We start from the raw sequence: 23,389 nt of genomic DNA, 5'->3' as shown, positions 1-23,389 counted from the left end.
TAAATTCTTCCTGTTTTGTCCTCTGAATATTTCTTGACTCTCTTTTTCTCTCTCCAGTCTTACAACCTATTTGTCTTTTATTAAAATTGCCTCCTAATCTTCTTGCTCCCATTTTTTTTCTTACTGAAAGCCATCTTTCACTCAGCCACTAGAATGATTTATTCAAAGCTCAAATCTTACTATATCACACTTCTACTTAGTATACTCTCATGACTTGCTGCAGAAGAAATTTCAAGCCTATGTGCACGGTTTTCTGCTACTTGATACCTGAACATTTATGCAGCCTCATTTTCTGAAAATTTCTGCTTCACCTATTACATTTAGCAACTACTTGTGGTTTCATGCATTACACCAAACTACTGCTTATCTAATTACTTTGTTTGTTACATTTTCTTTTTTGAAATCTTTCATCTTCCATTGCATGAACTGGCTTGAATAACATGCCTAGTGTTTGGAATTCAGCTCAGGCATACCCTCATTTAAGAATCTTTTCTAGATTATGCATTCTATTAGTTGAGTTGCATGTCTCTTTTTGGTGAATTTCTCTAAAGTTATATTTACATCATTGTGTGTGTCTTTCTCCCTCATTGAATTTAAATCCCTTGAGGATAGGTCCTAGATCTTAATAACTTTTGTATCTTGAAGATCTAATACAGTTCCCAGAACTTAGTATGTTCTAGTAATTGTTTAATAAACTAATAAGTTCAGGCACAAGTAAAGGAATGAGAATATCTGGCATATGTATTGACAGTTCTAATGGTATTGTATTAACTGTTTCACAATATGGCCCATTCCATGGTTGGACAACTAATTACTAGAAAGCTTTTCATCACATTAAGTTGAAACAATCATTCTTGTAACAAACATTATTCTTTATATCTTCCATTTGCCAGTATACAGAATAAATCTTTAGATTAGTCATTATGTGTTTGAAGATGAATTTATGTCCTTCTGAATCATATTTTTTTCCAGGCCAAGTTCTCTTTACTTCTCAAAAGTAAAATATGTTCATTGCTAGGTTATTTTAAGATCTGTATTAAAAAAAGAACACTTCAAGGCCCTTTTAGTTTGCAGGCAAGAATTTTACTGCATGGTAAATTCTAGTAGTTTTTGAATGTCAGAATTAGTGAAATTAATCAGCATAAGGATAAAGGACTTAAGAATAAGGACAAAGACACATCACCTCATACAGGTATTACCAACAGAAACAGAGATAAAGCATCAGGCATGAAAGAGAAGTAGTAATTCCAGGAGGTGGTTTTCTTGAACACAGCTAAGCCACAGGGCAGATGCCAAGAAGGGGACAAACTTGGATCTGTTTATCCAAAAATGAAGTTGTTTTCTTCCTTCAATTCAGTAGAAAGTAAGACAAGGTTTTAGGAACTAGTAGCAGAGATTGGTGATTTGCGGTGTTATTAGCAGTTTAGATTTTGAGTCAGAAGGAATATTAAGGGTCACAGTAAAACTGAAAAAGAAAGTAGACAAAAATATTTGTACTAATGTTCCTTCCTTTAGATATATAGATATCAAAATATATTTATACATGCATATGTAATATATATATGAATCATATTTATAATTTTTTTCAACCATTCTTACTTCACAGTTTCATAATAGCCCAGAATATACATAAAACGGGTAATGCAAAAGAGGCATGTCTGAAACCACCAGGTTTTCAGTGGCAGAACCACTAAAAGTTGCTTATTGAATTCTAGTTATAAAAAAATAACAGGGAATAACAATCAACAGAGGTTATGCATTTAGCTTGCAGAAAGGCAATGATCCACTTATAATTCCAAGTCAGTTTGCATCCCTATATAGTGTTTTGTTTCAAAATAAAGGTATCCTTGAAATTTAATACAATACACTTATAAAGGTATAATGTACTTACATGCTTTATAAATATTGTTATACTATCATATATATGTTATGATGTGTCAAACTACTAAGAAAACAATACACCTTCGAAAAAGTTGTTAGTTTAAATGAACTGGAAAAGGTTTTTTTTGTTTGTTTTGTGGTTCATTGGTTTTTTTCTAGTGTACACTTGTATGCCATATATATATTTGTGGTCATTTATATTTACATTTTTTAATTTAATGTTTAATTTGCATATAGGTTCCACCTGGTGGAGTTCCTGTAGGTACTAGGTGTTAATTTTGTGTTTGCTCTTTTGTTAATTGCTGTGGTTCATTTCCTTGTTCTTTTTCCTTTCTACACAAAAAAAGAAAATAGGCAATTACTTCATTATCACTTATAAAGACCTAAAACTATTAAAATATATATGTAATTTAAATTTATTACATCATATTATTGGTTGTAGTAGTATGAAATTGTGGAGAATCCAAACTGCATGTGAACTTAAACAAACTTTATTTAATTATTAATTTTTTTAGCCCATGAAGCATTAATAATTCATCATTGCATTCTTTAAGAAAAAATTCTAATCTTAGGGTCGAACCCTTTTGAATAAGGTACTTCAGAGAACTACTGTCAACTAATTCAAATTGGCAGATGCGATTAAATTTTTTGTCATTTTCTTGTTATGCTTTGTAATTTATATGTATGCTCATAAGTATACATATGTATGTATGTGCACATATACATTTCTGTGTTGTATGTACATATATATGAGGATGCATATAATTTTGTGTGTGTATGTATGTGTGATGTCATCTTTTGAGTCTCATTGGAAACCCAAAATTGGTTTTAAATCCAATAGACTGTCATATTTGAACATATTTCTTCTATATGATGAGATTTTTAAATTTTACATTCATGTGTTAGTTTACCTTTGTGTTTGTATATGTGTTTACTTTTGCATTCACTTTATTTGTGCTGTGAATAAATATCAGAGTTTGTTTTACACTCCCAGAAAATAATACACAAATTAACAAAGTAATATATTGTGCTTTTGGTATATACTGAATGTATACTTTAGAGTAAAATAATATTTCTTTATGTTGGGGAAAAAGATTGTTATATTAATCAGCCCTCTGTGTATATTTTGATTTAGAAAACTAATATTTATTTTAAATAAATTTATAGACACAAGGACTACATAAAATATATTGTCCCTATCAGAATAATAAGCCAGAGCATTATCTTCCATTTACACTCAGTACACCACACCTGAAACTAGTATTATCCTTACAAATGAATCTAAGGTATTAAACTTTGAGTGATAACCAGCTGAACATTTCCAAGTCTGCCTTCTTAAATTCTTAAACTTAAATACCCAGACATTTACCAATAGCATCTATGCATGCTATATACATATATAAATTTTAGAAAGTTATTATTTTAAATATTAATAAACTTCAAAAGTTATATTTTAATCAGAAATTAACTGTGCAAGGCAGATTGGAATAAGCTGTAAGATGCCATGTACAACACTAACATTATGCATTCTGTTATTTTTTTTACATAAAACAGCCTGCAGTTCTGGGAAATGTTATTTTAGTCCCTAGCTAGTTTTTGTAAAAGGACTTGAAATGGAGACAATTAAATTATAAAAGGACTTTAGTGTTTCTGGTTATCAAATATGAGAGAGCCTGTTTATGAAGTCCTGGTGTGTATATCATCTTCGAATGGGAATCGCTTGGCAATGAAAATCTTGTCACTTTCATAAATTTGTGACATAGTGTGGTTTGTGACACAATCATACTACAGTCACATATACATACATTGGTTTACAACCCAACACTCATTACAGTATTGCAGTATCTCAGTACCTGACATTAAAAAAATGCCTAAAACATGGTGAGTATATGAATGAATATATCTAACAAATTTACTAACAGAAGCTACAGTTGAAAGGAAGAAGAGAAATTGAGAGAGGATTAGTCATAAAGGAAGTAGAGAATGACTGAAGGATTTGAACAAAAGGAAAGAAGGAAATATTTGGCAAGCAAATCACATAGCAAAACTTGCTCAGCTTGGATTACTCGTAGTGTAAATATATGTGTAAAAGAAGCTGTGTTTGTTGGCACCATTGTTGGTACGTTCAGAGAACAGAAAAAAAATATGAATTTAAAAGCCTAATGATTTTACCTTGATAGGTAAAATGAAAGGTAAGCACTAAAAAGGCAGACGCTCATATTTATTTAGTTTTTTTAAATTAATTGAAACTGTATGCTAACATTTGTGATCATTTAAAAATAATAATTGAATTAGATTACAATTGGCTCTAAAGTATAACAAAATAAGAATCCAAAAATGTGGTTTAAAAATATGTTTTAATGTGTGTTTTATAAATTACTTTAAAAAAGAATTTAGGGCCTCCCTGGTGGCTCAAGTGGTTGAGAGTCCGCCTGCCGATGCAGGGGACACGGGTTCGTGCCCCGGTCTGGGGGGATCCCATATGCCGCGGAGCGGCTGGGCCCGTGAGCCATGGCCGCTGGGCCTGCGCGTCCGGAGCCTGTGCTCCGCAACGGGAGAGGCCACAACAGTGAGAGGCCCACATACCGCAAAAAGAAAAAAAAAAAAAAAAAAGAATTTAACTTTTTATTAACTAACATATTTGATTAACCAAAATACCCCACTTCCTAGCCATGCTGAGAAACTAGGGTCATGACACTGAAATGAAAACAGCTGAATGCCCATTGGAAAATATCAGTGTGAAGCCTCTTGATTTTTTTACAACTCTTAACAACTTTAATTATTTTATAAGTGGACCAACAGATATTATTATCTATAGTATTATTTTTTTTAGTGTTCTGAGATAAATGTAGCACATTGACCTTATATCAAAGTCGTGGACAAGGAAGCTGCCATGATATAGCTAAATAATATCTCCTAATAAGATATTGAAAATACAGAACTTGTGTCAGGTTCAAATGAAACCATTCATTCCAAGGTTATTTGAAGTATACACATATTGAAACTTTAGGTAGATGTAAAGTATCTTGTGGATCAAATCATGCCAACCTTTTAATATAGTAGCATGCATTTCAACTTTCTCACTTCTACATAGAAATTTTTTAAATATGAGTTCTAATTTTTTTTTCTTTTTAATCGACAATGTGTTTAACAATTCCTGGCTCTCTACTCCGCCTTCAGCCTTTGATATCAGACTTAGAAGTCTGTGATATTAAATCACATTTCACACCATAATATTTTTTTTTTTTTTTTCTTTTTGCGGTATGCGGGCCTCTCACTGTTGTGGCCTCTCCCGTTGCGGAGCACAGGCTCCGGATGCGCAGGCCCAGCGGCCATGGCTCACGGGCCCAGCCGCTCCACGGCATATGGGATCCTCCCAGACAGGGGCACGAACCCGTATCCCCTGCATCGGCAGGAGGACTCTTAACCACTGCGCCACCAGGGAGGCCCCACACCATAATATTTTAAAAGTTGCCATAATCTGTAAAACACCTTACCTCGCTGTATCATCCTTGTTCCTGTTTTTTCACAGCCTTCCTGGTAGTCCACTCTCTCTCAACATTCCCATTTTATTTGCTGCACCTTCCTTGCTATTCCACTATGCAGACGCCAATCCAAGCCTACCCATTTTATGTCTTTGTTCTTTCTCTGAATTGCAGAGATTAATACCTTATCTTTCAGAGATGGCAATAAGATTGTAAAGGATTTCCAAGGCCTAGTTAATTACCTGTGTTTTGAACTTTTGCAATCACTTCCTTTTTATGTATATATAATTTTTTCTAAACCCGTTTTTCAGACACGTGTCTGTCAATTCATATATTTTGAATCTAATCATCTGAAATGTTTTAATTAAAATAAATATTATGTTTCCCCTTGGAGAATCTTTACAACATTAAAATAAGAAAGAATAAGCACAATATTTATAGGTAATGAATTATACATAACCAATTTTACTTCTATTTTACATTAAACATGAGGACAGGATAATAATATGCATGTGTGCAGTTTATTACTACAAATGAAGTAATTGTAAAATTCTACAGCTAAAATTCTTGGCTCCAATTTCCTTTTCTTGTATTTATTTCTTATTTCTCGAGTCCAGTGAAGTTCTGGAAAATATTGATATTAAATAATCAGTAAGAATATATTCAAATGGACTGTTTTCTATCTTCTTCTTCCTACTATTTTTCCTTTTATTCACATTAATTATACTAGTACTTATTTAAGTATTTTATTTTCCACAAAGTGAGTAATTGTGGATAGTTTTGTGCAATTATGAGTAAATTTCTAGTTAAATCTTTCTTTTCTTTAGAAATTCTGAATACAGTTATGTATTTTTGTAATAAATTTGAAAAATTAATTTCCAGGTAATGAACTAATAAATGCATTGTTTATTAACATTATAAATAATGACACTTTTTTTTTTAAAGACGAAAGACCCAGAGCTTCACCTTTTTCTGAATGATTATACTTCAGTCTTCACTGTCACGCAGACTGGAATCACTCGCTACCTCACCTTACTTCAACCAGTGGACAGGGAAGAACAGCAAACTTACACCTTTTCGGTAAAGAGATTTCATATATATGTATATAAATATATTTGTACATATATACGTATGCAAGAGAAAGCGGTGTCTGTTTAAAACTGAAAAGGTCAATGATTTGAAAGGAAAATGCAAAATTTTCAAGTAATAACAGAGAATATAAATAATAAATTCTTCACACGTATTTCTCTTTTTTTCTGTTTGTAAGTTTGTGTAGTTTATTACCATTCTTTCCAACAGAAGAAAGACAAATTTTGAAATGAAAACAAGAAAATGGGAAGCTCACTCTTCACCATACACTCATGATTGACTTAAATTGAGATATTATAAAGTAGAATCAACAAAATAAAAAAAAATTATTTTCTAACATTTATTTATTTATTTATTGTTATTGCATTTTTAACTTTGTCATAGGGTTAGGCCAGTGGTTCTCACTGCGGATGATTCCTGCACCCACCACCCTCCCCATCCTGCCCTTCCCCAGGATCTGTTTGCAATTTCTGGAAAGAATTTTGAGTATTACTCTTATGAAGAGGTGCTATTGGCATCTGGTGGGTAGACACTGAAGATGCTGATAAACCTTTTATAATACACAGGACAGCCTCCCACAACAAGAATTTGTAGGCTTGGTTAGTGAAGAGAGAGAGAGAGAGAGAAAAGTTGGCAGCTGAATAGAGGTAAAAAGGAAGTTCTATTCATTATCCAAATTTCTGAGCTAGATTTTATTCAAATATAGGGGGAAAATGAGCTGATAGAAAAGGGTAGGTAATGGAATTTATATAAGGAGGGTTTTTTTCGGGAAAAACTTACACAGCAAACTCAGAGCTTTCAGAAAACCTAAAGTCCCCAGTTAAAACTTAGATACAGAGTGGATTTCAGAAGTCATTCAGAACGAGGATGGTAGTGTTATAGCACTGATTTTTTGGTGAGACCTTCTTTAAAAGTTAATAACGTAATTAAGATACCACTCTTAACAAATGCCAATGGGTCATTTAAAAATTATGATTTTGTGAATTATTAGAAAATGATATTACATTTTTAGGGCACCTATTTTCTTGACTGATGTAAGTATGTTGGCTGTAAAAGCAACTGTTGCATTGTAAACAAAACATGTGAAAGTGGAGAGTATTTTACTATTAATTTTTTAAAGGTTAAATAGTAGTTAACTCCTAAGAATTAGCAATGTTATTGGCCATTTCAAGCCTCCAAGACATTTTACATATCAGCTTCTTTAAAATGTGCTTGCATTCAATACATTAAAAACAAAGCAGACTCCTCCATAATTGCTTCTTAGCACATTAAAACTTTGATTATATGTACTATTATAGTTTTATTACTTCCATTTATCAGCAAACATTTCAGCACCCTTTTAAAACTGTAAGTTACATATGAGAAACTTCTTAAATTGTAGGAGTTAATTCTGTACTGCTTATATTTGCATGAATTCTCTATTAAATGTATTTTTCTATCCCCAAAGATAACGGCATTTGATGGTGTTCAAGAAAGTGAGCCAGTTATTGTCAATATTCGGGTGATGGATGCAAATGATAACACTCCAACCTTCCCTGAAATATCCTATGATGTCTATGTTTATACAGATATGAACCCTGGGGACAGTGTCATACAGGTGAGGATATTTGAAACAATTATTTCCTTGGGCATTATACAGCGCATTGGTGAAGACATTGCTGAAGAAATGAAAGTGAATTTCAGACTTATTGTATGGCATAATTTAGCTTAAAAAGCTTTAAATTTATGTTTACTTTTTGAATGAAAGTATATCTACATGGACTTTAAAGTAGAATTAACTAGATGTACACATAGCTGTTTGACCTTTTATACGTTATTTTTAAAATGTAATATATTGAACATATTTAATTAATATAATGCATATATTTAATATACTGAAGTTTCAAGCATTAAACATGTAGCTTAGAACTTCAAATTATTTTGAACTTCTGTAGAAATGGGTTAAATTTCCTTTGCAGATAAATACAAAGGACTGTATTAATAAATTGCTGGGTAATAGACATTGATTACCTGGACATAAAATGGAATCATTACAATGGGAAAAATTAAGATTAGATAGTAAATCATATCTTTGAAAACACAGAAATCTGGCAGAATCTTTATCCTTGATTTATTTTATTTTTATCATTAGCTGTACTTATTACATTTAAACAAATTGCAAGTTATCCACAATCTTTTTTGTGCTCTGTATATAAACCATAAAGAAGTAATAATATTCTTCCTTGAGGATTTTTAGAAATCTGGTTGACTCCAGTACTTTCCAAACTGGCTGTACATCAAAATTATCTAGGGAGTTGTTGAGAAATACAGATGAGCAAGATTCACTTCAGCTTTCCTGGATCTGAAGCTCTATAAGTAATACTTAAGTAATCAATATAAAAAACAAACCCAAAAGGTTTAAGTTGCCCAGTCATGTAAAGACCACTGATCTATATTTTCCTCTACATCTGAGAGTCAGATTTAATAATTTGAAATTACTCTCAAGCCAGGAAGGTCATGATTCTTTATACTTTTTAGAGTATTAGAAAGTCTCCTAATTATTACTAAAGTTTATATATAATATATATTATATAACATAAAATACATAATAATATAGAATATAATCTAATATATAATAGTACAGTATATAGTGAATACTAATAAATAAATTTGTATACCTATATGTTTTAGTATTAGATAAATAGTTCAGAGCAGTAAAAAAGCATTCCAAATGCCTCAACAGTGTACTTAAGTCTTTATGTTATGGTTGCTTTTCTCTCCAGCTTCATCTTTGGCCCTCTATTTCTATATGTATGTTTCAGTTCTACTGAACTATCATTTCCAGTCACCTGAATGTGCCTTGCTCTTTCCCATTTTCTCTAATTATCTCCTTTACCTTGATCTCTTTCCCTTCTATTTATAGCTTGATTACTTTCTCCTATTCTTTAGACATTTTACTTTGTGAGGAAGCATTCCTTGGTAGTTTTCAGTAGATAATTCCTAGTAATTCTTCTTCCTTAATAGTTCCTGTTCTTGCAACCCACCAATAACAGTAGTTTCTAGCCAAGATATTATGATACAGTGGTGTGTCCTCATCAGTGTGAAATGTATGGGAAGAAATAGTTAACAATATGTCTCTTGGCTTTTGTATACTATTTTCTGTTAACCAAGAACACTTCTTATCTGATCTTTTACAAGGCTAATTCACTCTCATCATTCAGGACCCAGCTCAAAATATCACCTCCTCAGAGAAAACTTTCCTAACAGCTTAGTGTCAATAGCCTCCCAGCATACACACATACATATACACACTCCGTCACACATTCTTATTCTGTAACTTTCTCTCATCACTTTCATAGCCAATATGGCCAACTAAAATTATCTTCTTTTCTTCTTGTCCTCACCCCAAACTAAAAACTCCATCAGTGGCCATCTGTCTTGTTTGCTACTCTAATACCAGCACATGCCAGACATACTAGCCATGCAGTAAATATTTGTTCAAAAGATGAGTTATTACCTATTTTGCATGATATAATTGTTAATATAAATTAGAGATAAGTCAATGCTACCCCTATTTTATTTATTGGATTAAGATGTGCTTTCTTCAGTGATATAGGAAGGGGTAACATTATAGACTGAGCACTGAAAATTCACCTAAAAGTGCATCCATGTGAATGTCCTCTTCCATGTATGTGGGTAGTGGGGAAAAGGTTGCAAACAGCCACAGTACATTTTATTCATATCTTGGTTATGGCACTTGTCATATTGATGAAATCCACCTTTTTTACCCATTTGTCTTGAGGGCACAACTATAATTTGTTTCTGTATCCATAGTCTGTGTATCCATAGTGCCTGGCATATAGTAGATGCCTAACCTAGTAGATGCTTAATAAATGTTCATTTGAGGATGAAAGAAAGATCTGTAAACAAGTAGATCTGAATGAATGGGGAGGAATAAGTGTATTGGTCTTTATTTCTAGTGAATTGATGGACCTAGAGATCTACATTTATCTTTACTGAGGCACTCTTTCATAGGGAGTAAAATTATGGTTTATACAGATAAAGGAATGAAAATTATTGTCATGTTCTTATTTAATTAGATCTGATTCTCATCTCTATAATAACATAATTGGAAATAAAAGTAAGTTTATACAGAAAAACCACCAGCAGGGAACTGGAAAGTTTAACTAAGAAAACTATAGCAATTATGTGGTGGAACCGTATCGCAAAAATGTTTGCCCTGGGGGATCAAAGCTTATTTCTGGCATTTGCAGTCTACAAGAGTTAATTTCCCTTATATATCTCTATAAAACACTTTTTGCCTTGTCTTTAAAGAGTCATATTTTATATATTTCCCTTTGAAAATCTATTTGAACATAGATTGTTGTTTTTGTCTATGTGCCTCTAATTTCTTAACTTAGTTAAATGCCAAGAAATGAAGCTTTTTAATTAGCATTTTTAATGTTATTCTGGTATGTGGTAAAAGAGTGGTGTGGCTATAAAACATCCTCCAAGGGCCTAGAAATAAAAGGAAATAGATTTCCCAGTGAGAGAAAAGATTTAAAACAGAGCAAAACAATTCAGAACTGTGATCTGCAGCTGCATTTTAAGGGTCATAAAATGGGTTCTTATGCTCCATTCATCACTAACCGTTCAATAACCTGCCTTTCCTCACTAACTCCACAGAAGATCAACTGGTTTCCTCTTTGGTTAGTAATCTGTTGTCAAAAAGAGTGAAAGTGTTAGAAACAAAGGAGACAATGAGCACTCTCCAGCAAAGAGAGCCTTGGAAAACAGATTTTAAGTGTTATAATCAGATCATTTTCAGTGTGGACATGAGACTATCTTGGCCTGATGTAAGTACATAATTATTTGAGTCTACTGTCTTCTTATTATGAGGTAGCTCTCCTTGTCCACAAACGTGGATCGGTTGGTCATAAAAATGTGAGTACTACCCAGGTTCTTGTTAAAAGTTCTCAGTTATAAACTAGCCTTCTGACTTTATATCTATTATGCTTGCTTATTGTAAAAAGGATCAGGGTGATTCTGACATGTATGGTTCATGAAATACACTTATGGGAGCACTGCCATAAAACAGCAGCTGCATCTTTCACAACTGAAAATTAAGTGTAATCAGATTATGAGCACACCTTGTGTTAAGAGAGAAATTACTGGCATAAGTGAGTATGATTCTTTTCTTCAGTTCATGCAGTGTATTTTTTGCTGCACAAAACACAATTTTGTAGGCCATCAATGAAATTTTCCAGGTTGACTCTAAATGATACCTCACTCTGTTGTCTTAAGGTCTCATTTACACATTGCTAGTTTTCTTGAAAAACCAATTGCTCTATATTAGAGATATAGATTTTTATATATAATATTAATTTTTTTTTTTTTTTCTTTTTGCGGTATGCGGGCCTCTCACTGTTGTGGCCTCTCCCGTTGCGGAGCACAGACTCCGGATGCGCAGGCCCAGCGGCCATGGCTCACGGGCCCAGCCGCTCCGCGGCATATGGGATCCTCCCAGACCGGGGCACGAACCCGTATCCCCTGCATCGGCAGGCGGACTCTTAACCACTGCGCCACCAGGGAGGCCCAATATTTTAAAGATGTAGCTTTTACTATTTGTAGTTAGCTATCCTGTCTGTACTCCAAAGATGCTATTCCTAGACTTTTACAATTCTCTTAAATCAATGGTTCTTAGTCCTGAGTATTAGATTTCTACCTGAGAAACTTTTAAAAATAGTGATGCCTGGACTACGCCCTGAATATTTTTATTTAAATGATATGTTAACACATAGTTGAGTCACTTGGAGAGATTTTATTTAATAAAACAAAGCAGCTCTAATATGTAGCTAATTTTGAGAAAAACTGCCTTAAACCTTAACAATAATTTTGTACCCTCTGAAAAATGGAATCTTAATTTATTAAGATGGAGTCCCTGATGGAGCGGCATCCTTTGATTGTCACCCGCACCTCTTCGCATATTTCTTGTTTTTCAGTTCTTACTTTCTTTTTTCGTGTTTCTTACTCCTTTTGACTGCTTTAAAGTCCACCCCTTCCCCTCACCTTCACCTGTGCTCACTAGTTATTCCATTCTTTCAATTTTATTTTACTACAATAATCTCTTCCTCTCTATTGATTCTTACCCTTTGGCCTATAAGCATTTTTAAATCCTCCCATGCCGTGGTCTAAACACTCTTTCCAGATGAGATTTCATGCTACTATCTAACTCTGATATTCCAACTCTGATGTATTTAAGCATTTGGATTGATAAATCTAGATAATTTATTATTTTATTATGTATTTATGCATAATTAATACATAGTTATAAATCTGGCCTTCGCTCACATCATACTACTAAAATCATATAAAATCATAATTCTTTTTTTTTTTTTTTTTTTTTTTTTTTTTTTTTTTTTTCAGTATGCGGGCCTCTCACTGTTGTGGCCTCCCCCGTTGCGGAGCACAGGCTCCGGACGCGCAGGCTCCGGACGCGCAGGCTCAGCGGCCATGGCTCACGGGCCCAGCCGCTCCGCGGCATATGGGATCCTCCCAGACCGGGGCACGAACCCGTATCCCCTGCATCGGCAGGCGGACTCTCAACCACTTGCGCCACCAGGGAGGCCCTAAAATCATAATTCTAATGAGTCAAATACAGAAGTAAATATTTCTCAGTACTTAATCTATGTAAAACTCTCAAATTTACCCTTTTATGGAAAACCTCCCTGGTTCTCATCGTAGCTGTTTGGTGACTGAGGGACTTTCTTGCTGGCTTCTTGTTCAATTCTCAATCTTTCAATATTAACATTTTCCAAAAATCAATATATAAATTTCCTCTCTTTCATCTATTCCCAAGTTTTCAATCATCACTTTTATGTATACTCATGTCACCCAAAGTTAAATGTCCTGTGATGACCTGAGCATCAAGCTGTTGGACATGGCAAGGTATCTGTTGGATATGGAAAGGTGGATATTTGACAGGCAGCTAAAACTGACATACTCTAAGATAAATTGACTAATACATTATCTTTCTTCTGATACAGAAACACAGACAGACAGACACACACACACACACACACACAGACTCAAACATACATAACCTGTCTTCTTTGGAGGCAGTTATATTTTGAAGAGCCCAATTAATCCTGGATTACCCTGGCTTCAGGCCAGCAGCTATAGTCATGTTTCTTTTCTCCCTCCTTCACCTGCATACATCTCAATTATTGTCTGATTGTCCGGTTTCTGAAGATGCTGTTTCAAAATGTACCTGTCTGTCATCATTTCCTTTTCCATGCCCAGGCACTGCCATAAATTAGGCTGCTACAGTTGACTCTGACTGACAACTGTATTTTTGCAGGTTCCCCACCTCACTGCTACAAATGATTATTCTGAAACACAGACACAAGTCAAAATAGGTCCTTATCCTACTGAAGGAAGAGTCTAATCTCCACACCATGTAGTCAAGAACAGCTATGTAATGCTTCAAGTATTTTTGTTTCATCTCATGCTACATCTCTCCATGTAACCAACTTAGAGATTATATAGAGGGTTTGTTGCATTTAATTTCAGCATAGAATATCCTTCCTGTTCTATGGCTATCGGTATCTCTCTCAGATTTTAAAATTTAATCCAAATTATACTTTTTTTCATTCTTTTACACACATTTCAAATGTTATTTTTTAAATAAAGTCTTTATTTTCATAGCAAGTCAGAATTCATTGTTCTTTCCATCACACTCCCACATATGTAGGTGGCAGTTCTATCTCCCATACATTTTACTGTGCCTTGCATTAAAGTTAGCTTTTACATCTCTGTCTAACCTACTGAACCATAAATTCCTTTTAGTGGTTTCTAACCACCAGTGGTCAGCACAATGACTTCCACACAGTAGGGATTCACCAAATACCCATTGAATTTATTCCCTCAATTAATTTGCTCTCAATTAGTTTAGAAAGAGTCTCATTCTAGAAATGCATTCTATTTGGCTTAAGAATTCTCTCTGACACACACAAAGTGTTATCTCCCATAGCCCTTTCTCAAAACGGTCTCTAACTTTTTAGCCTCAGCCAGGCTATCCTTTTACTTCTCTTAATATGGAAAAATACATTACATTGAAAACATTCCTGATTACTAATGCTGTGTCACAAGTCATTGAATATTAGAGCTAGAAATTACTATGAAAATATTCCTTGTTCACAGACTGATTTTATAAAGAATTTGAGCTAGTACATTGATATAAAACTGGTCCAAATTCACAAAGTTTGTAAGTGGCAAAGTTGATGTTAAATCCAATTTAAAGATAATAGTATCTGTTACCAACATTTTAAATCAAGTATACTCCAATAAAAATTTTTTTAAAATACAAAAACCATTTTTTAAATAAGGATAATAGTATCTGGAATCAGACTAACCAGTTGTGTCCCTTTCTGTCACTTTGTACCCTATGTAACCTTGCACAAATAGCTTATCCTTCTGTACTTCAGTGTTCTACTCTTTAAAATGTTGCTACTAATAGTACCAGCTGTATTAAATTGGTTATATGAACTACTTCCATATGTGCATTGTAAATGATAAATCTTGTATAAAATCATCCAGTTATTATTAATATCAGTTCATTCTCATGAATTATATAAAGCATTTATGATAATTAATATCCTTTACTGCCTTATCTGTGTATATCTCTATGTGCCCTGTATATTATTTAGTACCCTGTGGAGGACGTATAAACATTACATATAGAATTATATGTTAAAATTATTTTTATAATTTCCAATGTTATAAACAAAATTAGGATAAGTCTATGTAGTATTTTAATGACTTGGACAATTTATTGTATGTCAAATAATGATATTGTTCTCTGTGGTAAGTATATGTGTGTATGTATATGTGTGTTTGTGATATCATGATTAAAGTTTGAGGGGTATATTTATTTAAGGTCTTAGTGGGGTTTAGTATTTTAAGCAAATACCAGATAAAGATTTGATGAGCAAACCTTTCAAAATTGTAAATATACTCTTACATTTGTACATAATTTTATGTCATATTGAAACAATTTAACTTTACTAAAGTTCATACAGTTTCTTACCTAAACCTGTTTGCATTAGAATCAAAACTTATAACCAAAATAATGATTCTTAAAATATATAGTTTACTCACTCGTGTTGCAGACTTTAATTATATTTGAAGTTTTATTATATTAAATATATTTTGTTGAAATAGCTGACATTCATTAAATTCTGAATACAAGTCCCTTATCAGCTATATGATTTGGAAATATTTTCTATTTTTGTGTATCATGCTGTTAGTGTCACATCTAAGAAACTTTTGCCAACAAGAGTTCATGAAGATTTTCTCCTATATCACCTGTTATGAGTTTTATAGTTTTAGCTTTTACATTTTACATTTAGATGATCCATTTTTAATTAATATTGCATATGCTGTGAGATAAAGATCTCTGTTCATTTAAAAAAATCGTTTGCATATAAATATCTCAGCAGTTTTTATTCAAAAAACTATCTTTTCCCCATAAATTACCTTGGTATCTTTGTTGTAAGTCAGTTAACTATAAATGTAAGAGGTTACTTCTGGACTTCTGTTAATCTGTATGTCTAACTAATGTCAAAACTACATCTTGATTGCTGTGGGTAGATAGTGTGTTTTCAAATTGATAGTGTAATTCCTTCTTCATTGTTTTTCTTTTCTAAAATGATGGCTATCCTAGGTCCCTTGTATTTCCATATAACTTGGGGATTAACTTGACAGTTTCCACCAAAAAGCCTGATAGAATTTTGATAGGGGTTACACTGAATCTATAAATCAAATAAATTTAAAGAATTTCTATCTTAAAATATTGAGTCTTTATATCCATGAACATGGACTGTTTCTCCACATACTTTTAAATTTCTCTCAATAATGTTGTAGATTTTTTTTTAATTTTTGAATGTGCTAGTTTTAATTCATGTTTATTCCTGTAAGCATTTGACTGTCTCCAGTATTTCCCCCAGAATGTTTTCAAGAAACGGATGTCATTTGGCTGATGTCTGCTTAGTGACTCCAGGTTGCTTAATTTATTGGAGAGAGGTAGTAATTTATTTTAAAGATAACATGATTAGTGGGGAAATTTATACAGCTAAATATTATATATTTTATTTTTCATACATGTTTGAAGTGCAAATCTGTGGATATTCCATTTGTAGGACCAAGTCAACATGCCCATCCTAACACTGTATGCTACAAGAACTCTTCTGATGATGGAAGTTTGATTAAAATGCACTGGAAGATGAAAAAAAAAATGAAGGGTTTTTATTTACGGGGCAGATTTTCCCACTAAATTAGGAATTGGCTTCATATACCTATAATCTCATAGACCACTGATCACAAAATCATTGAGTTGTTATTGAATTAAATCCCCACCATAGTTTAGTTTCAGGTTTTTTCACAAGATGTTACCATTTTCAGGGTATTCTGAGTCAGTGTCTCAGCTCTTTTCTAATCGGACCACCAATAATTCCTTTAAAATATTTTTGTTTGCATGTATAGGGACTTAATTAAGTGGATTCTTGACGCACTCTTTTATTACTTAGTGTTGAAAGTCTGAAAATTTGTATAAAGCTATTTGAGTAACAAACATAGAATTCATTTTTTGGCTTATTTGTTAAACTTCCTACTTGCTAATGATTTCTGTGGCACTAGTTGTATTCCCTGAATATATTATCTTATCTGTGGTTGGCTGACTCTGCAGTTTTGGGGTTGTTTCTATCACCTGTGCTTTGCAGTACTGTTTGGTATTTACAGCACCACCCAGACAGGTGCCTTTTTCAATTTAATTATCATCCAGCTTTCTCTTTTCCAATATCATTTATGAAAATGTTAAACAAGACCAACCATAATACCTATATCCCTTACGCACGTTTCTCAACACTTCTTCTTAACTTGATGCATTGCCATTTATCACTAAATTCCTTTAGCCAATTTCAGTCCCAGGAAGAATGTTAATATTGAATCCAGTTTGAACTAAATTTTAATTAGGATTTCCTGAGACATTGTGTTAAGTGATTTACTATAATCAAAATTGATTTCTCCTCTGCTACCCCGTCCTCTAATTTTCTAATTTTATCCACACACAAAAGAGAATGAGTTTGTCTGGCTTGAATAGTTCTCCATAAATATATATCATTCATTCTGACTGTTTCTGTAAATTGTTTCCTTCTCCTTTGCCTTTAGGACTATGTCTGTCATCCTCACGTAAGTCCCAAAATCATTTCATGAAATGCCTTTCCTTCTGGCAGCCACATCTGTTCACCCCCAAATACCCAGTCTCAGACTTAGCTGAATTTATGGCTGTCTTGCAAATTTCATTTTTTTCTCTGAATTATTTTTGTTGCTGCTATTTCTATGCACATTATCATTCTAAATGCAGTGTATAATAAAAATAGAAATAGGCTATGCACAGTATATCCCTTTAAGCACGATGAGGTGCATAAAGTACTTTGTTTACATTTCATTAGGATAGTTAACATGATCCTTTGAATGGGCCATTAATTAACACAGCATTTCTGAAATTGAATTTAAGTTTCAAGGTAAATGTGTACACTTGCATTTTATCTAAGAAAGTGCACCAAAATGTCCAGTAGCCGCCCAAAGAAGTCTGTGGATGACAAAGAACTGCTACTTTATAGAAGTGAAACTCATGGATAAGAAATGCATAATGTCAATAAATAAGAAAATTTTTTTCTTCAACTTTATTTATTACAACCCTGTGTGTTTTCTTTATTAACAGGAAATTTTTGCTTTCCTCTTATGTGTAAACTGAGGCCAGCTTTCTTTTCTTTATCTGTCAAAGGATGAAAACAGAAAATTCTGTGACTCTTTGTAAAATGCATATTATAAGATTTCCCAGTAAAATCTTTTTTTTTTTGCCCCCTTAAGTAAATTTATATTTATCAGGGTCCATGAGGCTTATTTAACATATTAAATCATAATGACCTTAATTTGGCTTTATGAAATTAATAATGGTTATTCTCTTTTCATATATAATGACCCCAAATAGTCTTTAACTATTGCATATCATTTGCTCCAAAATGATTATGAATATGTGCAAATTAGCCTTACAGATGCTCATGTGGTATTATGTCAGGGACTCTAAATTGAATGCCTTTTCTCAAAAAAAATATTTCTTGGGCTTGATATTCTAATTTTCTAATTAGATATTCTACAATTGGACATGCATTTGTTTGCTTTTGAAAAGGTAATACTCTAAGACTTATCAATCCTTTATAAGTCATCGTGAACAAGATTATAAGAATTTTTGCTAAAGCCATGTGTAAGTAAAAAGAATTACAGGACAAGAGAATCTCTGGGAGATGGGAAGGAAAACATTAAGACTGGAAAAAATTAGAGCAAAAGGAAGGATGAGAATAATAAAAGCAATTCATTTTTTCCAGACCTCCATCCTTATTAATATGTGTTTATGTGTCAAGAACAGGTGATAAGACAGAGAAAAAAAATATTCCTATAGGGACAGGCTTTCCTTTTTTTTTTTTTTTCTTTAGGAAATTAAAATAGTCTTTAGGATTCAAAATCTTTTATCACTCTCACAAGAACAAAAAATTCTTTCCTGATGTGATTGCTTCAGCATTAGAACACAGTAGCCTCAATTCAAGAAAACAAGAGTGTACATGTCAAGAGAAATTTTTTTACTTACTTTGTGTGTGTGTGTTTGAAAGCAAGCTTCTTTTGTTGGGGGAAAAAAATGACACAATGGTGAAAAGTTGAGTCCCAAGAGGATTTATATTGTTATTTTTAATTCCAGCTCACTGCAGTCGACGCAGACGAAGGGTCAAACGGGGAGATCACATATGAAATACTGGTTGGGGCTCAGGGAGACTTCATCATCAATAAAACAACAGGGCTTATCACCATCGCTCCAGGGGTGGAATTGATAGTTGGGCGGACTTATGCGCTCACCATCCAAGCAGCGGATAATGCTCCTCCAGCAGAGAGAAGGTAATTTATATCAGAAGCAATGCGGTCTTTTCATCGCTCCAGTTTAAACCCCAAAATTAAGTTTAAGACGCGCCGCAAGCATTCTTTTATCTTATAAACATCTAAATTAGATCAGAAAATCAGAGAGACTGGATTCTCAGGAACTGCATATTCTTCTTTGGTCAAATTGTGGGAAAAGTACAATAAAGTCAAGATTAAACCACAAAATATTTAACTGTGATTTCACAGATGTGAAGGATGCAAGTCTCTGTTGGGAGGGGGAGTGGGAACTGGGAAATATCAGAGGCATGTGTCCGCTTTATTAGTGAAAAGCAAGGCTGCTCATAGTGAGAGGTCACAGATAGCATGTAACACGTGATGTCTCAGGGTTTTGAGGCCATCTCTCAGTGTCAGAGTAATTATTTTTAAAATTTTTATACACATATACAATTTATCTAGAAAATCTATCTATATATTTATGTATATGTAATATAATCTCATAGATATATATGAGAGAGAGACAGTAAGAGAGAAAAAAGTAAAAAGACTTCCAACTGTTACAACTACATCTATCTGCCCCCCCAAGAGATATCCCTGAGATATCCCTTTTATTGATTTCTTGTTTGTTTCCAGATTTTCAGTATGCATTTTAAGAATATATGAAGTTAATATTAATACATTGCTGAACCTTGCTGGTTTATTTTTCACCCTCACAATGTATCTTAGGGCTCTTTCCAGATGAATACTGGATAATTCCCTTAAAACTTTTAATCACAGCTACATAATATTCCTTCATATATATGTAATACTGTTTAAGAAACCCACTGTTGATAGACTTTACGTGTCAGTCTCTCTTTAACAGACAATTAAGAAATAAGTAACATCGAACACGCATCATTTTGAATGTGTGCCAGTATATCAATACAGTAAATGCCCTGAAGTTAGACCAAAGGGTACACACAATTGTAAGTTTTAGAGAGAACTGCCAAATTGTATTCTATGGGGATTATAACAATTTGCAATTCTAACTGCCAGGTCTGAGTATGGCTAATTCTAAACAGTCTCCCTAGTGTGTGTCATATCAAACTTCTGGATTTTTGCCAGCCTGATAAGTTAAAAAAATAGTATTTATTTTTTTATCCATTTGCTTATGAGTGAGTTTGAGTATATTTCCTATGTTTTCTACTTTTGTTACCTTTTCTGTGAATTTTGTGTTCACAATCTTTGCCCATTTTTCTATTGATTTGTTAAACCCAGGTTACAATTATTCTGTGTTTTCTACTAGTGACTGTATATTCATATTGTATGTTTAAATCTTTGTTGCATTTGGGATTTATCCTACTGTACAATAGGAGGTATTGATCCAGCAGTATTTTTTTTTTTCAGGCAACTATGCCATTTTTCACATAATATATCAGATGGTTCATCTTTTTACTCATTAATTTGAGTATATTTTTGCTTATGTATTTGAATGTGATTCTAGACTTTCTCCACTATTCCATTAGTTCACCTATGTTTTTATGAGCTATTATCACACAATCTTAATTGTTAAGATTTTAAACTATGCTTTATAACACAGTGGTGTGAACTTAACTCATTGATTTTCTTCCTTAAAAATTGTCTGGTTACTCTTTCTGTTAATTTTTTTCTTTGACTTTATATAAGCTACTTAAGTATTTTTTTAACCATATTTTTATTAGCAACACATTAAATTTATAAATTAATTACTTAGGGTTAAATTATACATTGTTGGTGTTGAATCTTTCTAAGAACTTTCTGTCTAAGAACTTTCTGTCTCTTCATTTATCCATGTTTTCTTTTGTGTCCTTTAGTAGATTTTATTTTAAAAATATTTTCTTTATATATGTCCTAGACATATTTTTGTTGGATTGTTTCTCATCTTTTGGTGTTAGTGTAAATAGACTCCTTCTTCCTCATTCTTCTAAATGGTTGACACATATGTAAAAGCTGTTAATCTATATTAATTTTAACCCACTTTCGTATTTAATTCTCTTATGTTTTTGTAGTTTTCCAGTTCATGTTCCTACGTTATCCAAGAACATATTTTATAGGTAGTGATAGTTTGATGTCTTTCTATTTTTTTTCTTCTGTTTAATTTCATTTGCTAGTACTTCCAATAAAATTGCTTGTCTTGACTTTGATTTGAGTGGGAATACCTCCCACATTTCCCTATTATATTGGTTTATGGTTAAAAAACATATTTTATTATGTTAAGAAAGCATTCTTCTTATTTTATTGACTTTTAAAAAATAAGAATCGTCATTTATTCAAGTCAAATAAATATCCATCAGCTATGAAGACAATAATGAATTTTCTTCTTGAGCCAATGCTAGGATGATTGATCTTAATACAGTTCCTATAATAAATCTATTTTTCATTCCTGATATAAATCCATGTAGGCCTTGGTATTTTAATCTTGAAATAAACTTCTGGATTATATTTGTTAGTATTTTATTTAGTGAAATTAGTCCATGCTTTTCTTTTTGAGAAACTTCTGTGAAGGCTTTATGTAGTTGTTATGATACTTCATAAGTGAAATAAACAAAAACCACAAAGAAACACAAAAATGAATTAATAAGTTTGACGACTATGAATTAGTTGTAAACATCTGTAAAGCCAATAAATAAATTCAAATTTGGTTCTTTGAAATATAAATAAATAAAAACATAAATAAATTTATAAACTATCAGCTAAACTAATCAAAAAAGTGGGAGAAGGTGCAACTTTACCTAATAAATTCTGAGAGGGAAAAAACAGAAAGAGAAGAAATTGAAAGAATCATTAAAAGACCACTTTGCTTTAATAGATGTAAAAGCTTGAAAAGATGGATAAAATGGATAATTTTTCAAGAAAATATGATTTACCAAAATCAATCCCAAAGATTAAGAATTCTTAAGAGTTCAATAGTATTTTCCTCTAAATACTACTCCAAACTATAGCAGGGCCAGGCAGTTTGACAGAAGATCTGTAACAAACCCATTAACCATTAAAACCTCCTCCAGAGCAGAGCAAAGGACATTGCTTCCTCTGCAGCACACCCACATGAGAGACTTTTCTCTTCACACCCCTCTTATCATTAATCATAGAGATTTGACAGGACCTTGTAGTTCCTCATTGATATTTCTAGACTATTCTTTCTCCTTCTCCTTGATATTTTCTCTTTAATTTCATTACATAAGAATGTACATAAGAATGTACTATCCAGTACTCGCTGCTACTATCATCTGCAGGTCACAGGTCCCTCCCCCATTTTCTCCTCTTATCTCTAACCTCATCTCCCACTGTTATCTACAGACCTGCAGGTCACTGCAGAAGAGTGTAGTTCTAGTCTGCTTGGCATTCATTTCAACAGTATGTTTGTCAAAATGCTTGGTGACTTCAATGTCCAATATGTGGTATAAAGCATCTCCAAACTTGCAGTCACTTTGGCCAAAGATCCCTGGAGCCATCCTCAATGCTTATCCTTCATTCAAACTCCAAATATAATCTTGAGCAACAACTCTAAGCTCTACCCTAAAAACATACTCAGAAACCAACAAATCCCCCTACTTTCATTATTAACATAGCAGTCCAAGCCACTGTTCTCTCTAGTGTTGAAAACCTCTTCTAATTAGAAGTCCAGTTAGACTTCTGCCTGTGCCCCCTTCAGTCTCTTCTCAACACCATGTACCTAAGTACATCTTGTCTCTGTAACTTCCTCTGAGAAATTTCTCTGACGTCTTATTTAGCTTTAAGTCTGAAATTTTTGCTCCTATGGATTCCTATATGTACTTCCAAAATCGTAAAGTAGAACCTGTGAACACTGAAATGTAAATATAGCTTTTTTAGTGTGATGTTGGTGGGAGACAAAGGAAGAAAAGATAAGGTTTTTGTCTTAAGTCTACTAGTGAAAGCAATATAAATACCTAGAACTTTCATCTTGGAGACAACTTAGAAATATAGTTACA

General features: G+C 32.9%; 1 protein-coding gene across 17 annotated transcripts in view; it reads left to right on the top strand.

Moving 5' to 3' along the window:
* Positions 1-23,389, top strand: part of PCDH15 (protocadherin related 15) — a 729,696-nt gene that overhangs the window by 415,202 nt on the left and 291,105 nt on the right. For 15 of the 17 annotated variants that reach the window (XM_060118371.1, XM_060118174.1, XM_060118091.1 and 12 more), the window contains 3 exons: positions 6,312-6,446; positions 7,903-8,052; positions 19,249-19,442. In XM_060118371.1, the coding sequence (XP_059974354.1) occupies positions 6,312-6,446; positions 7,903-8,052; positions 19,249-19,442 (479 nt within the window). Of the gene's footprint in view, positions 1-2,118; positions 2,140-6,311; positions 6,447-7,902; positions 8,053-19,248; positions 19,443-23,389 lie in introns of all 17 variants that reach the window. The other 2 variants (XM_060118067.1, XM_060118005.1) reach the window with 1 other exon arrangement.

Source organism: Mesoplodon densirostris, chromosome 1 (assembly GCF_025265405.1).
Source record: "Mesoplodon densirostris isolate mMesDen1 chromosome 1, mMesDen1 primary haplotype, whole genome shotgun sequence".
NCBI lineage: Eukaryota > Metazoa > Chordata > Mammalia > Artiodactyla > Ziphiidae > Mesoplodon > Mesoplodon densirostris.
The sequence above is the reverse complement of the archived record's forward strand: the minus strand, read 5'-3'. Positions and strand labels throughout refer to the sequence as shown.